General features: G+C 34.0%; 2 protein-coding genes across 2 annotated transcripts in view; one reads left to right on the top strand and one right to left on the bottom strand.

The window, feature by feature from the left end:
- Positions 1–1,712: 1,712 nt before the first annotated feature.
- Positions 1,713–14,551, bottom strand: LOC117119621 (protein NEDD1-like). Its single transcript, XM_033264456.1, has 14 exons — positions 14,410–14,551; positions 13,234–13,405; positions 12,765–12,859; positions 12,422–12,538; positions 11,866–12,006; positions 10,769–10,998; positions 9,392–9,590; positions 8,932–9,148; positions 8,368–8,466; positions 8,093–8,247; positions 6,904–7,120; positions 5,880–6,093; positions 5,021–5,087; positions 1,713–4,464 (listed from the first exon to the last, which is right to left on the bottom strand). The coding sequence occupies exons 2-14, from the start codon at positions 13,361–13,363 to the stop codon at positions 4,360–4,362; spliced, it is 1,986 nt and encodes a 661-aa protein (XP_033120347.1). The 5' UTR covers positions 13,364–13,405; positions 14,410–14,551; the 3' UTR covers positions 1,713–4,359.
- A 282-nt stretch (positions 14,552–14,833) lies between these two features.
- The window catches only part of LOC117119618 (ER degradation-enhancing alpha-mannosidase-like protein 1), a 14,758-nt gene continuing 4,635 nt past the window's right edge, over positions 14,834–24,956 (top strand). Inside the window, exons 1-13 of the mRNA XM_033264451.1 lie at positions 14,834–15,147; positions 16,446–16,518; positions 16,820–16,923; positions 17,151–17,322; positions 17,500–17,683; positions 18,280–18,371; positions 18,832–18,914; positions 19,186–19,306; positions 19,775–19,945; positions 20,386–20,459; positions 21,065–21,161; positions 21,797–21,958; positions 22,685–23,439. Of these exons, the coding sequence (XP_033120342.1) occupies positions 14,855–15,147; positions 16,446–16,518; positions 16,820–16,923; positions 17,151–17,322; positions 17,500–17,683; positions 18,280–18,371; positions 18,832–18,914; positions 19,186–19,306; positions 19,775–19,945; positions 20,386–20,459; positions 21,065–21,161; positions 21,797–21,958; positions 22,685–22,771 (1,713 nt within the window). The 5' untranslated portion in view covers positions 14,834–14,854 and the 3' untranslated portion in view covers positions 22,772–23,439. The remainder of the gene's footprint in view (positions 15,148–16,445; positions 16,519–16,819; positions 16,924–17,150; positions 17,323–17,499; positions 17,684–18,279; positions 18,372–18,831; positions 18,915–19,185; positions 19,307–19,774; positions 19,946–20,385; positions 20,460–21,064; positions 21,162–21,796; positions 21,959–22,684; positions 23,440–24,956) is intronic.

Raw genomic sequence — 24,956 nt, 5'->3', positions numbered from 1 at the left:
AGACCCACCCAGACATTTTCAAACATATCTGCTTTTACAGCATTATTTAGACCCATAAAGCACACAAAAATCCTCTTGCTTTGGGGGTTTCGCCGGCCCCACCGGGGCTTCGTTGTGGACCTCACGCCCAGAAAACCCTCCCTTGGAAGAACTGGCTACGGGCCTGAGGGTTCTTGGTGCACTGTACTGTTGTTTTTTAATTGTAGGTCTATATTGCAAAAAAGCTTGACTATCTATAGTAAAACCGTGATCCCTTAATATACCGGTAATGCAAAATACTTTTATTTACATCACATGCAAGAATAGGCCTACCCTGCTCCACAACCCTACTCAATTCTAAGTAGTAAATAATGCATAAATTAAAGAATTAAAAATCGTTTATAATGTACCGGTAATAAATAGTCTCTGAACACTGAAATTTATTTATTTTGAGTTTTTCTCAGATTGCACCATTATTTTAAAATAAATATTAAAAAAAATATCAATCAAGTTATTAAGTAAATATGCATAATAATGCATACAAAATAATTGAAGCGTGAAAGTAGAAGAGTTGATTTAAGTTAAACTGTAGGCCCTAATTATATTAAACATACAGTTTATTTTCCTAATTCTATTTTGTGGCGTATTTTGGCGACTCTCCCTGTGTGACGTGTGTTTATTAAAAGTGACAACTACAACCAACAGTGCATTTTTCAAACTTAAATCTAGCTAATGCCCTTGATTTTCTATTCTCCAACCCCAGCGCTGACTCACTTCGTCGAGCTTACCAGATGTATCTTCCCAGTCAACAATCTCGGATCCGAATTCTGGTGCTTATGGACCTAAATAAAAGGTCAGATGTTCATCCAGTCTGATTTCAAATATTTTTATTGAAGTTGCATTCACTTGTATTACAAATAAATACCATCACAGGTTTTAAATAACTTAAAATCATATTTTAAAAAAATATATATTGACGTCAATTTGTGTTCCGAATTTCTGGACAGATTGGGGGTGGGGTGGGCACCACTAAACTTTTTGTGTAAAAGTACTAACATTTATAATCATTATCAGATTTCTAATATATTATTATTATGGAAACACTTTATGAAAGCCTGTTACACAACAATGCAATGTGATTGAAATATTTCTGGTAAATAAAAAACAAACATAACAGCAAATATTTTCTCAACTGCATTATAGAAAAATGCAACTATTCTTTTATATGTACAATATATACAGATTTAGTCATGAACATTTGATGCAAGGACAATGTGAAAGCCAATACTGTAATCTACTACATAACAAAAGGCTATGAAAATTATCATCAATAATATTACACTTGTTTCTAGTCTGCATACAATATAATAATAATAACAATAATAATAATAGTAATATTAATAATAATAATAATAATAACAATAATAATAATAATAAATATACTAACAACTTCTATAACCCTCTCACTCTTGGACCCCAGAGGAGACTCAGTGTTAGGTTAGAAACCAACATAGCGAAGTAAAAAAAATCATAACAACAATAAATAATAATAATTATTATTATTAACAATAATAAATAACAATTACTGTATAGTAATAATAGCAATAATTGTAATAATAAAAACAATAATAAAAATAATTTATTACCTAATAATAATAATTATTATTAATAACAACAATTACTGTAGAGTAATAGTAGCAATAATAAAAACAATGATAATAATGATAATTTATTATTTAATAATAATAATAAAACATTATAATACAAGTGGTGGGTTGAAAAAGAAAATACTACAGCAAAGAACTGTTACAATAGTAGCATATACAGAAAAAGCTGCGGAGTAACAATTACATGTTATGTTACCGTGGTAACAATGGCATAATTTTAAAATAGCGACAATTAATTATTGCTTATACATGTTCAGTGATAGACTCATCAATTGATATAAAAATATTTAGTCCAAACTAGCAAACTTAAATTGAGATATAAAAAAGTATGATCTTAAATGTGGCAAGACTCTTTTCTTCAAATTGATCTAAATGGAAAATTGAAATTTTATATTCCAGTATTTAAATTTAATATTTTAAAGATGATGTAATATGTATCAAAATGTTTTTTTTAAATTAATATTTTAAATCATTGTATACAAAATATCAGCTCAACTAATTGCATTAAAAGTAGTTTGTTGACATCTTGGGGGATGTACTGTATGTTTGTATGCATTACTGAATGCATGTGTGTATGTCAGTGTCATGAAATGTATAATATAAATGAATCAACAGCTGTATTGGTCCCACATAAATGCACTTAATATTTTGGTCTGCTCGAGCAAGTTTCTCTTGGGTTAGGTTCCTATAAATTCTGTATTGCTTTCAAAACAATAGTTTGTAAGAAAGCCTTAACTATTTTCTCCATTTGGGAGTTGAACCCAAGACCTTCCAATTACAGATTGGTTGTTTTTAACCACTTGTTCCATGCATTTGCATAATATGCAAATTCATTATTTTTAATTTTATTAGAATTTTCTGTTAAGCCCCACCCCTTGGTTACTGTTGCTAAGGTGCTTTCAATACACAGATGCAAATTTGATAGTTCATCATAAACCTCTACTTTCACCTAGATAGTTACACCATTTTTATTCTAATTATTGCATACCATACTAAATATAAACAGATTTCTCTACAAAATACTATCATTTAAGTACTAATTATCAATCACAAGTTTTAATGAGAACAATAATGAATACAGTTACAACACAGTGGCGTATCTGGGGGGGTGCACGCCTCTCCAAAATTTACTCGCACGCGCCCCCCCCCCCAACCAAATTAAATTGCAAGTAGTTAAAAATCACCTTATTTTGTGAGTTAGCCCCCCTCAACTGATTATCGAGCCCCCTTCACCTTCGTGCCCCACATCAGCACCCCCATTTCAAGACTTCTAGATATGCCACTGTTAATACATCACTAATATTAGGATTTTAAACTTATTCCTGTCGCACCACATTTGCCTCTAGAATAATAAAAAAATGAAAAAAGTTGGGCACTCGCTGTGACTGTCGGTCAATGCAATTCTGGGAAGAACATAACGTGACAATGCACGTGTAACAGATCATTTTTAATGATTCATTCAGGCTGCCACCGACAATTTCCCGACAGCATTGCATTGGCTAGCGCTCACAGGCCGTCGTACGATGCAGTCAGTGCTCAGCTTTATGGAACTAGTAAATGACAAGGGGCTGAGGCAAGACAGTCTGTAGGGTGCAAAACAGACATTTTGCAGGGAAGATGTACTGTATTCATTATCGTTTCATAAAGTTGTAAAAACCGTAAAAACCACCTTGCATAAAGCCATTTTTACATTTCATACACACCTATCTGCTACCTGGAAGACTAAGAAATGATAGAGAAACCTCACTTCAAGCCTGAATCAGTCAAGTTAAATATCTTGTAATCGTTAAATCCTTTTAGAGGCTATTCCCTATCTGTCATTACCATGTCCGAGTCTTTGGTTCTCAGATATTGGATAAAGATAAATATCTGACAAACATTTGAATAACATCTCATAAATATTGTATCAGTACAGTAAACTACAGGCCTCCCTCCAATTAAAAACCCTCAATTTAAAGAACACCTCCAAATAAAGACCATTAACAAATGTCTTTATATTTATCATTCTAATTAGAGACCACAGCTGCTAAAGACTATGGAAACTACAGTCAGAGAAGTGGTTTTTAATAGGCAGGAGACCTGTAAATTGATGTTCTGTCTCTAACATGAATGGTTCCAAAATGGTCCCACAAAGTATGCAAATGAACAGCTGTACTGTAATCATAAGACTTCAACAACTTTTTGAATTGTGCCACCACTGTTTCTTTAGACTGCCTTAGACGGATAAAGAAAGTGTACTATATAACAGAGCCACCATCTTGCTTCTAATACTTCTTTGTTGAAATTGTGAAAGACGTATGTTTATCCTAAAATATGTCACCATCATGTTTCAAATACTTGCTTAGGTAGACGGATTAAATGTAGACAGAATAATCATGAATTACACTATCATTTTGTTTCCAAAAAGTGTGGTAGACAGATAAACATGGACAATTTTCATAAATAATGCCATTATAGTGTGATGGATTATTCTCATTAAATATGCCCCAAACTTGAATCTCAAAAACCTTTTGTTGGGTAGACGGAAAAAGATGTATTATTATCATAAAGTGCACCAAAATCTTGTTTCCAAAATGGCCTTGGGTGGACGGATAAAGATTACATTTTGTTTGTGAAGTGAGCCACCATCTGATTTCCAATAATTTCTCTGGTAGACGAATATATTTGAACATCTGGAAGGCATCTGAACACTGATATTCTTGTGTAACTGTATTTAATATTTTGATTTTAATAATTTGTTTTCTTCTTTTAATCTCTCAATTTCATTCAGTAGTCCTTCATTTACAGAATACTTTTCAAGCATTACTTGCATTTGGCTCTGAAACATAAAAATAAATAATACAGTTATTTACCATATTGGTGAATGTTGAAATTATAGTAAAACCAACACTAAATTTATTAATATTTTATTAAAAGTTATAATATGTGGTAAAATATGAAAAAAAAAACTCTTTAAAAAGTCACTTATTTGTTTATATAAAATAATATCAAACAATAAGACACATATAAAAAAAGATTTTTTACTTAAATTAATTTACTTCTGCTTAACATAGTGTGCAACACCATCTTAAATAACCAGTTATATATTTTTTTTAAGAGCATTGTGATTTTGGCATAATGCTTTCAATATAAATTAATATCAACAAATTAATAATCAGCTTCCAAAAAGCACAAATAGAAAAACAAATAATTGTTTTTCTTAAATTCATTTACTTCTGTAACATAGAATGAAGCACCATCTTTTATCACCGTACACTTATTTTTGTGGAGACTTTGATATAATGCATTTGATCAAGTCCCACTACATAACATCTACAAGTTGGGATATTTACTAATAATAATAATAATATATACATCACAATGTTAAACTTTACCTGTTGGATTTGAAATTGCCTTAACATCTCCAGTTGAAGATTACGAATATCACGGTGGATTGCATCTCTACAAAAAAAAAAAAGAAGATTAATTAGTAAGTAATTAAAATGGTAAAAACTAATTATTAAATACCATATGATATATTCTAAAAAGAAAACTGCTTATGAGACACAGGTTTTTTTTGCAGTGGTTGAAGAAAGAAAAAAATTGAACATTATCCCATTAAAAACAATTAATTTATGTATATGCCATTAAATACTTGCATCTATAATAATAATAATAATAGATGGATTTATACAGCATAAATAAATGAGGTCTCTATGCTTAAAACTCCCCAAACCACAAGAGCAAGAACTGGATATGGCTGCCCATAACTGCCTTGTACTAACCCCTTCCATAGTGGTGAATAAATATCCTGGCAATCATCAAAATTTGAACTCTGAGATTCAGATGGGACTAAAATATTATGAGGTTTTTTTTCTGGTTCTCAATATAGGCCTATTATTTCCACATTGGTGGTTAAAATGCTCGCCTTCTATTCCCAGGGTGCTAGGTTCAATTCAGCAGGACTTTTTCTCACAACTAAAAATAACACCACTCATGGAACCTCATAAAGAGACTTCACTGATGAAAGTACCATTATTTTGTTTATTTAAGAGGGGCCTCTAGGATACACTGGAAGGGTAACCATCTGTAAGTATGGTTTAAAAAAAATAAAAACTGGAATATATGTATCAATTCTAGAAAAAACGTAATCTGCAAGAGTGAAAAGTCACCCCAACCATGATCTAACTTGTGTAATAATATCAAAAACTTAATATTGTTAATAATATAAATAATAACATTACTGATTATTACCTAACTTCTTCCAAAGAATCATCAATCATATTTTTAATAAAATCAATTTGAAATGATTGAAATCCTCCAGCTTGACTTGCAGGTGCTGTGGTATATTGCTTGGCGCCCGCACTCACTGAATCCCCTGTAGGTCCGTTGGTATGTGGTATGGAAATACTGGAAGGATTTTTGGCAGGAACAAACGGTTCGGAGGATCTTCTTGCTGAAACTACATCTGATAAAAGAAAAAGCCAGTAAATCGATTACTGTTTCATACATAGATAATAGCATACCAAAGCAAATCCGGTGTTTCTGAAAAACTTACAAACAGATGGCATAAGATAAAAACTCACAATAGCAATGGTGATTAAAATAACAACATTAGTAAACTAAGAAAAGAAACATGGCGCTGATGATCCAAAGGTTTCGATCTAGAACAAAGCTTTGTCTGAACTCATGAATAACTTGAAAGACTTTATTAAACAGCTGTATGTTTAAATGCTTGTAACTTCATAAGGAAATGTCCGATTTGAATGACTTTTTTACCATTTTATAGCTATTATTTTACTTATTAATAACTCAAAATCGATTTTTGCGACGAGTGACTGGTTTGGCTTTTCTTTGCCACATATGTGGTGAAGAAAAGCCAAAAACAGTCACTCTTCGCAAATCGTGCCGAAACATGTTGGAATGTCAACATCTTCAAAATCTATTTTATTGCACTTAACTGAATTTTATATACCTCATCATGCTATGTTGTTATTTTCCCAATTTCAAACGTTAAAAGAAGATTTTACCTGACAAATAGCTGAAATCGTAAATTTTGAAGGGGGATTTCTCAAATACTGTTGTTATGAAGTTAACATTTGTAACTTCATAACGAAGTGTCAGATTTAAATTATTCTTTGACCATTTTATAACTTTCATTTTACTATGTAACCCTGTATTATTAATAAATAAAAATCTATTTTTTGTGAGGAGTGACTGGTTTGGCTTGTCTTTGCCACATATTTATATTCTATGAATAAGAAACCATGTGACTTACTTATGTCTTCATTAGCATCTGCTTTGCTATTGGTCATGTCAGGCCTAGGAAATGCCTCTTCCAGCCGTGGACTTTCCAGCTTGCTGGAACTGGAAGCATTCACTTTAAACTGCGAGGTGTCCAGGTCCAACGTTCCAACAGATGACCGACTTGGACTTTTTCTATTGTGCCTGGGTGACAGACCCACATGTGTACTCCTGGGACTCATCGTTGTAGGCTAAGAAAAAAAATTGGAATAAAGTATTTTCAAAGCTATTTTATTATTGGTCAACTTATACTCTGGGTGGTATATGAATACAACAGGGTGTAAAATTTTTGCTTGGCTGAAGCCTAATCTGCAAAGTATTTGTGGAATTGAGAACAGCTGAATTGAGTTTTGATTCACTATTAAAAAAATAGATCTTCTTATCAGAAGCTCAGACGTAACAATAATGTGTGATGTGCAGAATTTGAAACACAAGGGTTTTGGCAAAAGGAACTAAAAATACAGAATATATTTCACTCAGCTTTAAAAGGTGATTGCTTAGTGTCTTAATAGGCAAGACATACACAAGCATATCCGGCTGAGCATTTTGCAGGTGAGGTTGAAAGCTGAGCTCAATTTGCTTGTGTAGAGTGGGAATTATACATAAGAATATTATAGCAATGGCATCGTAGTAATCAATAATTGTGGTTCCAATCTTATACCAGACCGAAAATACAACACATAAACAGATGTGCCATAAGCTGACTTCCACAAAAGTAGAAGAGTTTATATTATTTGGAAGCTGGTATCATTTGGAGAAATAGAAATGTAGGTTTTGATATGGTACTGGGAAACAGCGAGGATGTTTTTGTAGTGGCATACCTAATTGGGTAGGGACTCCCTCTAAAACAGTTTGTGCCCCAAGTCACCCCTACATTGAACATTTTCAGAGCACAAAATTACACCCAACTAGATAAAAATCATCTCATATCACCTTATTTTGCAAAGGTTAGCATCCCTCACTTAATCAATTAGCCTTCCCACTTTACCTTTCACATCTATCCCTCCCCTCCACCCCACCCCCCCATTTCAAAACTCCTGGATATGCCACTGTATTTTGGGAGGATGGCCAAAGATAAAGAGATGGAACACACAGAATCTGGTAAGCAATGTATGCAGGTATAATGATTCATTAAAATGAACACACATTGTGAAAGTGCTTACAGTAGATAGACCTGTTGTGCTGCCAGGCCCTATTGTCACATCACCGGTGGTTGGCTGTTTTGCTTGATAGGAGGTGGGGCTTATGCTGACTGAACCAACGGGATTGCCTCTTGTATGAGGGACACTGCTAGTTTCTGCCAGAGGTGAAAACACACCTAAAACAACAAATGGAAAAAAAACATCCACTGATAAAAAGTTTGAGGGACAAATGTAAAAATCTCTCTGTAAAGCCTTATACAGCACTATGTAAAATTATGGATTATCTTGGATTTTACCTCCTATGCTATCTGTCTTGGGGGTTGATGCCTTTCCTAGAACCTCTGGCCTGGTAGATAAACCATTTGATAGAGAATCCTTGGTAGCCAAAGTTGTACCTAAAATAAAATATAAAATATGCATTAAAATACAACTGAAAAAAAAGCATTCAAATCTTTAAATTATAACCAAAGAAAAATGTAAGGTATGTTACTAAAGCTATGTTCTTTTCAAGCCCGGATTCCGGTCCTGAATCTGGAGAAAAAATCGTGAAAAATTGGTTCATCAAATTTGGACTATTTTTAATCCGGACTCCTGATTTGGACCGATGGATCTGAGAGCCATTTGTATCAGGAAATCGTACGTTTTTTTTTATCTTGGACCAATCAGCATCAGCAAGCTGGCTTGGTTAGAACCAATCAAACGCATACATACTTTAACCCAACAACTGTGTTCCGTGCACGATGTGAACGCAGCGCACAAAAAACGTAGCAACTCACGATTTTTTGTCCGGGCTTGATGTGAACGTAGCTTAATGGTCAAACTGATTAAGCAGATACATTATTCCTTTAACTTAGACATACCTTCTCTGATTGGTGAGAATACCACATCTGCACTTTGGTTGTCCTTTCTGGTGAGGGTATCGGAGGATGGCTGTATTCCTGCAGAGCCGTTCTGTGTGATTTCTTTTGTCTCCTGTTTACCTGGTTTCAAGCCGTTCTTGACTGCTGATGTAATTTGAGGTTCACCAGCGATCAACTTGCTTCGTGATGCCTTTGAATCTGCGCTTATTGTTTCACTCTTTGTAAAAGTATAAAATTATAATATTTTATAATAATATCAACAATAAAAATAACAATAGCAATAACAATAATATAATATTATTACCAGGGAAATAAGCCATGTGGGAGAACATTAGCTAACTATAAGTAAAGTTACTGTAAAGTTAAGAAAAAAAAAAATAAATAGAAATAAAAACAAAGATCCTAATAAGACTGTGTAATGGTGATGTAATGTAAAAACAAAATTTCAAGTGAAAAATACCTTGTTGTTCATAGCTTTAGAGAATGCTACTGCTTGCACTGAGGTTTTATGCGCATTGAGAGTTCTTATCGGTAATGCACCCATTCGTAAGTCGTACACCAGTACTTTACCCCGTGTTGTGCCTGCCGCTAAGGTGGCACCGTCCGTGGCAAATGCCATGGACGTGAGGGGAGCTTCGGCCGTGATGGTCTTGATTGTGCTGGAGAAATGAAACAACAGACAACCAAATGTGCAACCAGTGTTATCGTGCAATTTATAAAAAAAAAATGGAATCGTGCTGTACAGCATAGAAGCAGCGGTGGCCCCAGAAATTTGCGGAAAAGAGGTCCGACTAGAAGGTTGGTCCCGGAAAAAAACAAAATCACTGGTTGGGTTCACATCAAGCCCGGATTCCAGAGAAAAAATCGTGAAAAATGTTCAGTGGTAAAGAATAGGACCGTTCACATCAAATTTGTACGATTTCTGATCCGGACTCTGGATCTGGACCAATGGATCTGAGAGCCATTTCTATCCTGAAATCGTACGTTTTTTTTCTTTGACTAATCAGCAACAAGCTTGTTTGGTTCGAACCAATCGAACGCATACGTAGTTAACATGAACAACCGTGTTCCTTGCCCGATGTGAATGCAGCATTCAAAAAATGTAGCAACTCACGTTTTTTTGTCCGGACTCCAGACCGGATCCGGGCTTGATGTGAACGTAGTTTTAGTATGGTCAAAAACTGTCCTATTAGACCATAATATTAGGGATTGCAGCAATCAAAATTTTTTTTAGATAGGCAAATTATAATTTTTATATTATTTATTCGACGACCTCATCTGGCATCAGATGACAGGGGGTCCAGGCCTGTCAGTTATGGGGTAAAATGCCCTTCTTCCCCCTGCTTGGGCCACCACTGCATACAACCATGGATATATTGAGTGAACAGATTTTAAAGCCATGAAAAATGTATCCCTTAAATGTTACCTAATAAAGAACAGTACCAACAACAGGAAATATGAAGAAAACCCAAATATACCATAGGTTTATAAGGAGAACCACAAAATATGAATTCTTTTTCTTTTCTGTAACATTCCAGAGATTGAGAATAAGAGACACTATCCAATATTCAGATATGTTCAGACTACACATTTTTACAAGGTAGAAAATCAAGAGTGCTAACTAGACAGCCAGCCGTGGTTATGTTGGAACATGTTGCAACCAAAATTATTAAGAAAAATATACAAACAATCTAAGCATCAAACAGACATGAGGCCTAATTTCCAAACATTATTATCCCATAATGAGGGGGCCTTATGATTACTGGAAACTAATCAAGAGCAAAGGTAAAGTACAATGTCTTTAGTATAAATCATTTGACAAAAAGTAATTTTGTACCTTTTAGCTTGTACACTGTAACAAACTATTCTTTTGTCTAAGCCTGCACTGGCAAGCAACATGTCGTTTACAGGAGAGAAGCTAAGGGCAGTAGCAGGTGCTCGGTGGGAATCGGTAAAACTGGCGACAGATTTACTTGCATTGCTGTCCCAAAGGTTCAAAGCGCCATCATCTGAGACCGCTGCCAATAATGATTTCTTGAAGTAGGAGTAGCCGAGTTGTTGAATAGACTACATAATAAGGAAAATTTAAAACAAATTATTGAGGTGTTTATCAAATACTATATATTAAACTTATTTATATTTTAATATTCTTATCATATATCTGTTTAAATTTTTTAGTTTCAATTGTTTTCTTTGTACTTTTGTATTTACACGCTACAAACACTAACTACATCCTGAAATAGTCAGTTTTCATTGGGCAATTCCCCACAAAAAACCTAAGTGAAACTTTTTAATACCTTGTTTAATATTGTATCCGCCGACTGCAAATATTGATGATTTCGAATAAAAATAAAATTTTATTTTTGGCCAATTAGAGCACCCACTGCCACAAAAAAGTTGAAATTTAAGAAAAAAAATAAATGTTTTTCTTTATTTTTATTACATCCTCCACAGCCTTAAAATCTCCAAAGATAAGATTTGTATATGTCTTCCTAATTATATGAATTTGAAGCATTTAACCATCCTATTTTACATTTACCAATAAAATTTTATTTTCTCCTCTGTCTGGATGATTTTGGCAAAACTATTTGCTAAATAAAAAAACAATTTTATTTTTATCTTTATTCCGCCTTCCTTCAATAATCTTTAAAAAATCAAGTATGCGAAACAATAAATAAAAACAGTCTCGCCTAAGTACTACAGTATATTATCAACGCAAGTGAATTTTACAAAATTATTATATGCAAATAATTGTAATGGTATAAATAAACTTGGTTAGTTTGACCAAAAAAAGGTACAATATGAATACTGGTGTCCTCCACCCCACCCAATGCTTAGGACATAAAAACATAAAATTCGAAAACTGGTAGTGATGAGACACACACATGCATACAGGTAGCTCCATTATATGAATACAACAAATACACAGCCTACCTGAGTGCCTGGTGACACCAGCGGTTTACTTGCAATGCCTGACACCACATTGTGCAGATAAATCTCTCCGTTTGCAGACCCTGAAGCTAAGTATGTGTCGTTCCAGTTGAACCGGACACAGTTGATGGTGTCTTGATGGCCCTTTATGGATAACAAGATAAGAAGATGTTAGATAAGTAGTTTCATTTTTAAGCTTCCATCAGGGCTGAGGTCTGTTTACACAGAGAGCATGACATCGGCATGCATCAGTCACGCACAACAATGGTCTTCATTCTGCGGTCAACACAATCTGAACAGTCTCTGATCGGTCAGAATACCTTTGTCGTGCAAAGCTTTTTGGAAATGTTTTAATGTGTATTATTACAGTGATGTAATGTTGATCTCTTGATTATTCATTCATGAATTATAAGTAGAACAGTGGATACTTAAAAACCCGGGTAATAACGTAAACCACATTTGGCATTATGCAATACAATATATGACTACCATTGTTGTACTTGTCACTGCCATTGGCGTCAGCACGGTTGTACAATAATGAGGATGCCGATGAACATACCTTGTAGGTTTTCTTTAACTTGCAAGATTTTGTGTCCCATACTTGAACAAGTTGATTCTTGCCAGCACTAGCAAGATATCTTGAATTACTATTCAGTGTTACACAGGTAGGTTTCGACTGAAATGAAGACACGATTAATAACTGTGATATGCCCATATTTGGGTATAGTATGAAATCATTATGCCTAAATATAGGCACATCACACAAATTTGTCATATAAAATTTGATATTTTGCAGCAACACTAAAGTGTGGATCATACACAAAATAAACTAACACAGCCTATTCTTTACAATCAAACTAAATATCTCTCAACCACATAATTTAATGCTGAAATTAACTTACATTTTCTGCAACTTCTATGACAGAACTAGCCTTGTTTTTGACAAAACTTAGGACCACTTTATCAGCACATGTTGAAGCACTGGCAATCAACTGATGTATACCAACATTAAGGAATAAATACTTTTGTACATTGAGACCGAATCTGAATTTCGGAAAGCTTACCGAACTGATTAGAAAATAGGACCAGTGTATTAGCATAGAGACAATGACGTTAAGTGCATCAGAAAAGCAATCACATACTTACCCAAAGAACACATATGTAGGGCCTACGGTACACCCACAAAATAGAAGGTATAATTTAATAGGAAGCTTCTATTTTTTTTAAGATTTATGGGAAAAAAAACAAAAAACATAAGACTCAAAAATAATTTTATTATTAATATATTTTTACAATATCAATGATTGACTATTTAAATTATTTAATACTAAATAATTTGAAGAAAAATAAACTATTAAATCGGAAGGATATTGTTGTGACTCCAGCAGATGTCGGAGATCCCACTGGTATGCGGGTTGTACTGTTCAGTAACCGAGAAACTCTTCAGGTCCCACACTTTGATGTCATCTCCAGCAGTAGCAAGTTTGAAGTCTTCAGCCATGTGGACTTTGGGCACTGGGGCACATCAAGAAATACAGAAGTGCTATGAATGGAAGTTTGATAATTATTAAAGGCAACTGTCATTTTAGCAATGATTATTGAGGGCGCACTCCAAAACCTAACCATAAGACGAGGCAGAAACAGGAGTCTATCAGCAATCTACGAGCAATCTAAAATATGCTGGAAGCTACAGTAATCTCTTAAAGTCATGTTTGCCTGTTTTTATTACAGTGTATAGACCCCGTACTGTTAATTGCACGGATATTTAAAAAATTAGCTTAAATTTGCGTGGAATCGTAATTGCTGCATAATTGCATTGGTTAAGATTTGGTCAAAGCCTAATTTTCGGCAAAAATTCGTTTAAATTGCACGAACGGATTTCTAGGCCAAATTTTTGCGCGGAGGATATATTCCCACGCAGGCCTTACTATATACAGTAGGCCTACTTTCATTCATTCATTCATTTTTTCGATCAATAAACAACAAACAGTACTGACATAAAATTCAAGGAGGAACAAGTACAAAGAGGATGAGAAAAACGTTCAAATCACAAAAGGTCTAAGGAAACTCTGATCAGAATAACAAATATTTCTTATGTAACACTAACAAATAGGGCCTAGGGCTTAGTCCTAGATTTTGAGGAAAAAAGTAAGACTCACTCAAAATATGATTATTCATGATGATATGAAAAAAAATACAAAATAGGCCTACCTCCAGCATCATGGCACTCCAAATTGATTTGTCAAATAAATCCTAAAATCGATCCTACACACAGACAACCTAGGCGTAACTAACTACAGGCTAGGCCTAGCCTTCCTCAGGTAGGCCTAGATAAGACGGCATCAAGCCAAGAAGGGTACCTGGCTGGCCAGTACTTGACTTCTTCGAATCTTGTTGTGTTTAGTTTATTTAGGCCTAGCCCTAGGGTAGACCCTAGTTAGGTATAGGCCTAGGCCTAGGCTAGACCTAGGAAATACTGACTGGATTGTAGTGTCAGCCTTTAGAATTCTGAATTTATAATTATGACATATATAATTGGATATTTACCTATTAACTTGGGATCTACAATACGCAGCTAAATTATTAATATGAATCAATGCGATGATATTCTGTGTACCATTTCACTGTTTCCGACTACTAACTATTGAAAACCGCCATTTTCTTTCATATAGGTAAACCTCCAAACAAATTAGAGAAAGTCGTGTTAAAACTAACTACAGTACTTTTCGTTAACACAACAGTGAGAGCGCTAATAGGCTTATTATTATTTACGACGTGGTACAATAGAATGGTGACAATAATAAAAAAAATGTATAACGATGGATTAATGTAGATTTTTATGAATTAGAAAATGTAGGTCAACCGAATGAAATTGCCCTATAGATCCGTAAATGCCTCAACGCACACAGAATCCATGCCATTGTTATGACGTGTAAATAGATCAAAATAATAGGAACGGCAATTTAGATAGAGAGAGGATCGGAGACACAGGATGAGCGACACGATTGAGATGCTGAAGGTGTTTACATTGAGTTGTTTGTTGTCATTTTTCTCCCTTATATGTTCAGATGTCGTGTCTTCGGGAAAGTTCAATTATCTTTTTAGTACCTGGGGTTTTTACAATGAAAAATATACATATTTTAGTGAAGGGGAAAGGATAGAAAACTTAGATCACGTTCGCCGTATGTTCCAACATGGTTACGATAGCTACCTTCAATACGCCTTTCCAAAGGATGAATTGGATCCTATTCACTGCAGAGGCCGAGGGCCAGACAAGGGCGACCCGTAAGTTTCGTATGGATTAAGGGCTAGCTTATTAAGGCCTAGGCCGTACACAGTCGTAGTGTATAAATGAGTGGTGTGAAAAGGGAGGTGGTGGCAGGCCTGAGTTGTTTGATTTCATGTTGCTTTGCCTTTTTAAAATTTTATTTAGAAAAATTGATGTTGTCATACTGTAGGCCTATTTTAATGAATAATGTCAGTGGCTTACTAGATTTTGTATTTTTTGTTAGTATAAGTTTATAGAAGGGGGAATGTTAAAATCAGGGCCAAAGCATAACAAAGTTGGAGACAACTATTTTTTTTTATGGCCATGGGTATTGTTCCGACAACTTTATGTAAATCTGATGTGTTGATAACAGTAGTTGGTTACAACTTTAGGCACGATGACCAAAGATATCTCAAATAGCACAAGTGGCAGTTCATTCACATATATTCAAAATAGATAGTAAAATGTTAATGGTGAAATTGAAGTTGGGAGAATAAAGTACAACTAAAATAGGCGCCTATCTAAACAAATTGCACTAGGAAACTGGCACACTCAAAATACACTGATAAAAAGACAATTGAAAAAAACACATACACAAGATGCTCTATACACTGTAGACAACTTCACATATGTTTTGGTCATAAAAAAAAGAAAATCCTGTTACCATCACTAGAGTTCAACCCAGGACACTGGGATTGGATGGAAGACAAGCTCCTTAACCACCAAGCTATTCAACTCTATAGATGTCACATTAGGCCTACTGAGACAAAGAGACAACTGACCCATATAGTAAATCTTCTACCACAACTATGTTTACACTATACTAAACCAATACTTTTGAGCAACCCATATTTTTGCACTCAGGAAAAATCATTAAGGGCTACGGAAATTTCCAATTAGGCAAGATTTTTTTTATACTTAGTTTCGCACATCCACCACCCTCTAATATTGATGATTGCGAATGAAAATAAAATTTTATTAGCTGTGCACCCATGGCCACAAAAAACTGGAAATTTCGGAAAAAAATAAAAGTTTTTCTTTATATTTATTTTGCTCGCCATTGCCTTGAAATCTCCAAAATAAAATATGTATATTTACAGTACTTTGTACAGTACTATGTATTTCGGTACTTGGAGTATGTATTATACTATCTTATCTGATAATAGTGGACCTTTCAGTTTTTACAGTACATTGTGCTTACCGTATGTCAATCAAGTGTTCCACATCAAACTCTTTCTTTTCCATTTTAATACTGAAATTAGAAAATTCTGACATTATTTTTAATACTAATTTTTGTTCTGTTTTTGTTTTGCAGATCAAATATAAATATCAATGATGTACTAGGAGATTATTCACTTACCTTAGTTGACAGCTTAGATACTTTAGCAGTAAGTACTGTTATCAATTAATCAATCAAACAATCAATTTGTCATTCAATCAGAAATTTACATGTTAAGGCGCAAGTATCTATCGTTCATAGAGAGATGCTCGCGCTACAGCTGCCTCAATATTACATTTGCAAGGTAACGAAAAGAGAATGAAAATGAAAAAACAATGAAGTTCAAATTTGAACTTTCTCAGATAATTTTCACAACCATCTTATTGTATATACTAGCAATACAGCATTACATAAAATGTACTGTATTCATCAGGCCTAATACTTTTCATGTTTCTGTTTTGTTTTAACAGATAATGGGAAATACCTCAGAATTCAAGAACGCTGTTGAAATGGTTATAGGAAATGTCCACTTTGATACGGACAACACAGTACAGGTGTTCGAATCAACTATAAGGTATGCAAATATGTTTACAGTATGCAAATTTTGTATTACATTACTAGTCCAGGTACCATATACAGGTGTAATGTGAGGTTGACTTTATCTGAATCACAAATACATGATGCAGTAAGTAGAGCAGAGAAAAGGGCATCCTGTAGGCATGAAATTCTTGAATCCTTTGCCCATTGTCTAATATAAATTAGGATAGGATGTAATAATAATTATTACAACTTCCTTTGCAGAGTTCTAGGAGCACTTTTATCAGCACATATTCTTATTATGGATGACAACAAACCCCTGGGTGATATACGTCCAAATGGTTATGCTAATGAGCTGCTTCATCTTGCCCAAGATCTTGCCAATCGTCTTCTTCCTGCCTTCGATGGAACCGGCACAGGTCTTCCACACCCAAGGGTAAATAACTAGTTTTTTTTTATGTGTACCATTGTACAATACATTCCTTTAATTACATTAAAACAAAATTCTTAATAAAATATGTGAATTTTTGTTATGGCCTATTTTTTATCCTTGGCCAATTCCTAATTTGGTTGATTTGAGGTGGAATGACCCTAAATGTTTCTTTCATTAAAGGTGAATCTTCGTTTTGGTATTCCAATAAATGGATCCTTTGAAACCTGCACAGCAGGGGCGGGGTCACTGCTTTTAGAATTTGGAACTCTGAGTCGTTTACTTGATGACCCAGTGTACGAAAGAGCCGCGCGAAATGCTGTTGAAATTTTATGGTCACATAGGTCAGAAAATACTGGATTACTCGGTAAGTATACTTATTATTTTTTACGATAGTATAATTTGGACAGTTATGACTAGATTCAATGTACAGTAGACAGGGGCGAATTTAGTAGGGGGAGGAGGGAACGGCCAGCCTCAGTCTCCCCAGGTTTAGGATAGAAAACAAAAATTGTGCGAGGCATGCCCCAGGACCCCCTAGAGTGGTGTTGTCTCGATCACCCCACTTTCCCCCCCCCCTTTCGGACATCTCTGGACCCGCCCTGGTAGCTTTGTTCACTCATGAACATCCTATAACAGAACATCCACAAATTCATTAATTTGTTGTTGGCCTCTCTTTGGAATACTTTGCTAGCTGATTTCTTTTCCTTTTCCTTTCACCTTGCAAGTTTTAAATTTTGTGTCAACCATTTTCTTTTTAACTATTCTAACTCCTTAAAATGAGTGGCTCTTGTACTTGTTCGGGGTGACTGAATTTAAAAAGAAAAAATGATTATGTTAACCTTGTAAAAAATTATTGCTTTTTCTTCTTCAACAATTTGATGTCATTTGCAAAATGATGAATAATGTATGACCTACAGTATGTGTGAAAATATTGAAATTAATATTTGGATATCTTTGTAGGAAATGTGATTAATATTCAGACGGGTCAGTGGAAGGGGCAGCAGAGTGGAGTAGGCGCTGGACTTGATTCATTCTTTGAATACCTGTTAAAGGTTAGATGATAATTTTTTGTATAATTTTATTAATTTTGTTTTGAATTGAATTGAATTGAATTTTTTTTTTCAGTGTAAACACCAAGGATATCCCACGAAAGTCTAGAAGAAGACTTATTTCCAGTGGGGTCCTTTTGGTGGTGATTGGGCAGTACAACGGGAGACAATCACCTAATCTTTTCCGAAGAGTGTACTGCGTTCTTTAAACGTGCACATGGGACATAAATGCACACTGTACCAACGGCTTAAACATCTCATCCGAAACATGGTGTGCTATTATAACTTGTATTTCAGCCCTCCAGCAGAAATACAAGGAGAGCCAGTGATGGGAATTGAATTTTTAATGTAACTTGTTTTTTGTTATTGATTTTATCAGTCTCTATCTCTAACTTTTCCTTTTTTAGCTTGCTTTTTACTATCTATATCAAAAAATGAAAATATTATACTTTGTTTATTGCAGTCTTTCATCTTGTTTGGTGAAGAAAGGGATCTGCAGTTATTTAATGAGGCATATGATAACTTAAAGAAATTCAACCGTAGAGGGTAAGAGTATAGTACTATATTAATTTCTAGTCCTAGCATTTGACAATGTTAAGTATTTGATTGTATGGTTTTGAAGGCAGTGTTGGAAAATGAAGACATGGAAGTATCATTATTGCATTAAAATCTTTAATGTTAGAATTGTCTTCTGTACCAACCCACTTACAAAAACAACATACCAATCAAACTGAGCATTTATATCAGATGTTTGTCGTTTTAATTTGTTTGCTATGGATATTCCTTCAATAATCTTTACCCCCTCTGCTGTTTACAGGAGGCGTGAATGTAACTCTGGAAAAGGAGAGACTCCAATGTATGTAAATGTAAGAATGGAAGATGGGAGGACAATCAATTCTTGGATTGACTCACTGCAGGCAGCCTTTTCTGGAGTTCAGGTAGACATTATAAGATAAGAGTGGGATACTCCTCCTGGATGGGATGCTAGTCTGTCACAGATTACTTCCAGTAATTCCCATTGATACAACCGGGCAGACTGAAGCAGTAAACAGAAAGTGCATAGATGAAGGATACAACAAAATTCACATCAACAGGATTGAAATTCTGATCTTGAGGCTGAGAATCCATACTCGTTCCACTTCGCCAAACTGCTTACTAGAATTGAATTATTCCATTAAAAAAACGTTCTTCTGAAGTCAACCCTAATTTTATTCTTCAATTAATACCAAGCATTTCTTTAAATTATATTTAAACCCTGCTAATACCATTTTTATTACTACAAATATTTCTATTCACTTTTTTTGTTACAATTTTGTGGTTAGAGTCCATATATGGGCATATCACACCCATATTTGATAGGGTGGACCGAGGTTAAGAGATTGATATCTTATTGTTTGTATTGTTAGGTTTTAAAGGGTGACATTGATGAAGCAATATGTAGCCATGCTATTTATTACGCAATCTGGCGCAAGTATGGTGCTCTCCCCGAACGTTATAACTGGCATTTGAAGAAACCAGAAGTGTTCTTCTATCCTCTACGACCAGAGCTAGTGGAATCTACTTATTTTTTATACCAGGTTCGTATTACTTGCTTGATCATTTCATAACAATGATAATACAATGCACACCTAATCCATGGCAACTGGTATTGAGAGTGCCCTAAAATATTGAAAAAAAAAGGAACCTTCAATATATTATTCAGGAATCTAAGTTGAGTTGATTTGAATTTGTTATTAACCAGGCAAAAGTCAATGCAAACATGAAAAAAAAAAATCCTGATTAGAAAGATAGCTTTTAATTATATCAAAATTGGAAAACTAAAAATTTTTTGCTAGAAAGGAGAAGAATCTGCCATTAAAAAAACAGTACTCAGCCATTCACAGCTGATGGTAAGAAGAAAAATGCTAAGAAAACAGTACCAAGTCCTTTTACATTGCTTTTTTTAGACCTAGAATATGTTAAATATTTGTCTGCAATTTGTTTCTGTGTTTGTAAGTTAGTTTTTTTTTTCTTTCAGGCAACCAAAAATCCATTTTATTTGAGAGTAGGAAGTGAAATTCTTCAAAGTATAGAAAAGTATTCAAGATCAGAGTAAGTTTATAATTGATATATTTTATTTGTATTGTAAAATATTATCTTGCCTTTTACAATAATTTCAGTTGTATCTTTAAAAAATGTTTTTTTAACTGTTAATTTGATTTTAATGTTGATTTTTGATGGGTTTTTTTTTGTAATTTTGATGCACTTGACAAATTGCTGGTGTGTCAGTTAAATTGCCACAAATGTATAAAATGACATAATAAATTCTAAAGATCTGTTCAGACTATCAAATTTTATTTGACAAAAACATGTCACATGCCTAAATATGGTCATGATGACATCACATTATGACCATATATAGTCACATGATGACTATATATGGGCCTACTTCAATTTTTGATTGTGTGACCAGAGCTGAGGCCCTCTGTGTGTGCTGAGGGCCCCTTTGCCAACTACTTTATTTAAGGGATAAATAATTTTTAACATATTCATTTCACTGGTCCTTTGTGAAAAGGACTTGTACCATATGTTTGAATGATCACACCCCCTTCCCTACGAAAAACTAAAACTGAATGCTAACTTAGAATTAAGGAACAAAGAAATTTTAGAATATATTTATAACATAAAAATAACATCTTTGTTTACTTTTTACTTAGATGTGGTTATGCCACCTTGCATAATGTTATTGATAAGACACACGAGGATAGAATGGAAAGTTTTTTTCTAAGTGAAACCTGTAAATATTTATACTTGGTGAGTAAACATTCTATAATAATAATAATAATAATAATGAAACAAAAAATTAATGTGCACCAATTTCAAAATATGTGATCAAAGACACAGAAAATATATTTTTTGAGTATGTATTTAACAGAATAAACCATGTAAATAAAGTAATAATCAGAACAATCGGGAAAAAAAATCAGAAAAATTACATTGATTGATGGATATAAATATAAAATGTTCTCCACATTTTACTACAAAAGTACAAGTAGTTTAAGCGGTAAGAAGTTTGTGCAAGAAAATTGGAAACTTCAAGTTGTCGGCATTGTGTTCTCACTTTCGGTCTTGTAGTTTCCTAAGCTTTCGTTTTGTCCCAAACAGGATCGACGCTGTTTTACCCACATGTAGGGTTAATTTATGAATGGGACACTCCATCTTTTTTAACCAATGAAAACACTCTATTAGGTAGAGACGTGCAATAAGACAAAATGAATGGAACAAAAAATGCACGGATGGAACTTCGTGATGAGTGACAAAATGGTGTAAATAGCAAATGTCACATGGTATGATACACCAATCAAATAACAAGGATCTATTTAGTTCGGTGTGCTACAAAACATGCTATTTAGCTATGTAACTCATATCTTGTGTTTTTATTATTACAGTTATTTGATTTTGATAATCATGTGAATAAAGAGAGCAATAAATACATCTTTACAACCGAAGGCCATATATTACCGATTCTAAAACGAGGTCAGACAGATACGACAATTCGTCAGAACGATAATTGGAAGACGTGTATTCGGCCAGCTACAAATGAAACAGATGTAAGTCAGATATTCCATATCTAAAAAAACTATTTAATTCAACCATATAATTTGCTACCATGGTTTTTAAAATTTACTCCAAATTTGTTTCTGCAAAAATTATTAATAATTAAAAAGAAAGAAAAAGATGATCATGTCAAGTACAAACATAATCATTTCTGTTCATATTTTACCCATAAAACCTTTAATTTTCTGGTATTACATTGAAAAAAATGTATTGTGGAATAGCTTGCCTATTTTTGTTCATGAGTCTCCTTCTGTTGAGATATTTAAAAATCGTCTCAAGACTCATCTCTTTAGTTTATTTTAATTTGCAAATTTCTAGCGAATAGAGACCTATGTATTTTGCGCTTTACAAATCCAAATTATTATTATTATTATTATTAGAAATTAATAAAAACTGATTTGTTTGTATTTGATGTCTAATTATAAATATATTTATTTATGACCAATTAAAAGTTTTAATTAAATGTTTGAGAGGTTTTATGCCAGAGAGAATCACTTTAATAAAATTATTGTGTAAAATGAATCATACAGAAGAATTCACAAATTATTAATATTTTTATGTTTTTCAACGTTAAAATTGTTTTCAAAGTTTTGAGATGTTTGAGAGATTTATGCCACAGAGTATCGTTTTATTTTGAATTAATTAATTCAAAATATAAAAAGTATAAAAGGACAAAATAATTCACAAATTTATTATTATATTAATTTTTTTTTCCACAGTGTGCAAGTATTCCAGATGAAAGGCGATATTTCCTACCGATGAAAACACAGTATTTGGAACAAATTGATCGTCTCATTGGTTTATGATGACGCCCCTAGTCTTTGAAATGTGGCAAAGGCAAGCCAAACCAGTCACTCGTCGCAAATCATGTTTCAGAGATAATGGCCAAACATGCTGGAATGTCAACATTTTTTTAAAACTATTTTATTGCACTAAACTAACCTTTATATATATGTTATTTTTCTTATTTTCAATGTTAAAACAACAATTTTGGACGATTTGGTGATGATTTCTGCCTGTGAAATTCCCGAAATGATAAATTTTGAAGGCTGATTTCTCAAATATTGTTCTTTAAACAGCTGTATGTTTAAATGCTTGTAACTTCATAAGGAAATGTCAGATTTAAATGATTTTTTCACCATTTTATAGCCCACTTTTTACTGTTTACCCCTGTATAATAATAACTAAAAGTTTTTGCGACGACTGACTGGTTTGGATTGTCTTAACCACAAATATAATACAGTAATAGCCTCAGCACAAAAGATTACCAGAACATTTGAAAACAACTAGGGTTAAGATAAATTTGTTTTTCAAATAGATTTTTATTTTTATTTTTTTATAAAATGATGAGCTGAAAATATTCTACCATAATAACTGCACTCAATTACAAAGTTAATAGAGATTTATAGACAGTTAAGATTATTAGGAAAGCAAATTGAACAGTGCCCTCTCCTGTGAGTGATGTCATACTGAGGTGTTTATTACCAGGGCTCTATAATAATAATGATATTTTTGGTCTTTTTATTTTTTTTCATAATGCCAAATACAGAAATTGTTTTATTTTAATAGTATTGATTTCATTAATCAACAAATTAAACATATTAACAAAAATACATAGAAATATCGTGAATTTGCAGGAGATACGATATTTCTGAAAGATTCATACTTGCTCGCTGAAGTGCGGGAGGCCGTATGCTTTCCGGGAGTCTTCCACGACTTGTGAGAGACTTAAGACCCCTGCTTCTGTGTAGCAGAGGTATTAGTGTGTTGTCGCTGATGCAGATTTTATCAAATCCTCCAGATTGGTCGTTTCCATTAGGTGCACACCATCCATTTTAGTTCGTAACAGCTGCTTCATCTTCCATACCTTCATTGTTAAGTCTCCTACATGCTGCCATTGATGTCCTTTTTCTATAATGTAGAGACCAGCTGTGCATTGTCTCTAATGCAGTTTTACCAAATTCCCCAGATTAGTCGTCCCAGTTTCCATTATGTGCACACATCTTCCAGATGCGAAGTGTAAACCGTTGGTTTTCTTTTTTTTTCATCATCCAAATTTTGCATTGTTTTCATCCATTATAGTTCTTGACAGCTGCTACATCTTCCATATCTTCTTTTTAAGTCTTATACATGCTGCCATTGATGTCCCTTCTGTATAACATAGAGACCATCTGAGCAGTGTCACTGACAGAAGTTTTACCAAATCTTCCAGATTAGTCGTTTTAGTGTTCATTAGGCACACAACATCTTTCAGATGTGAGATGGTTTAAGCTGTTCGTTCGCTGTACATATGGTCCAAGTGCGCCATAAAAAATGTGGTACACTTTCAGAAAAAATTACGGTATGTATTCCAGTGTACTGTCAAGTTCAACACCAGAAGATCTCCTTAATTAAAAATGAGTCTTCAGACTTTTGTGCGTTAACCTTGACATTTTTCAAACCAAAAAATTCAATCCACTACACTCTAATAGTCATTACTGAAGATTCTGGAAGCTTCCTGGGAGTTTGATGAGGTCTTACTGGGTACTTGGTTGTGCTATCATCCTTCCTTAAATACCGCGCTCTAGAGTCTTCAAACTTTGCTTATTGACAAAGAGTATAAAACTGCAAGAGGTCCGACTGCCCTTATTTTGTATACAGGTAATGGAACATTAAAAAGTATGAAAGGGCGTGTCCTTCATAAGAACGTAAAAGGCGTTCGTATCGAACGCGTGCTTCGTTTTGAATTCCTGCATACGTTCTATAGACACAGCACGCGTTCGATATGAATGCACTTTACGTTCTTTTAAAGGCCACGCCCCTTTTGGGTAGTACTTTTTAAAAATAGGATTGCGTTTCAAAGAATCCCCGGCAGTTGGACCTCTTGCAGTTTTATACTCTTTGTCAATAAGCAAAGTTTGAAGACTCTAGAGCGCGGTATTTAAGGAAGGATGATAGCACAACCAAGTACCAGTAAGACCTCATCAAACTCCCAGGGAGCTTCCAGAATCT

Source organism: Anneissia japonica, unplaced genomic scaffold (assembly GCF_011630105.1).
Source record: "Anneissia japonica isolate Jap-2015-1 unplaced genomic scaffold, ASM1163010v1 scaffold287952_len401801_cov160, whole genome shotgun sequence".
NCBI lineage: Eukaryota > Metazoa > Echinodermata > Crinoidea > Comatulida > Comatulidae > Anneissia > Anneissia japonica.
The sequence above is the reverse complement of the archived record's forward strand: the minus strand, read 5'-3'. Positions and strand labels throughout refer to the sequence as shown.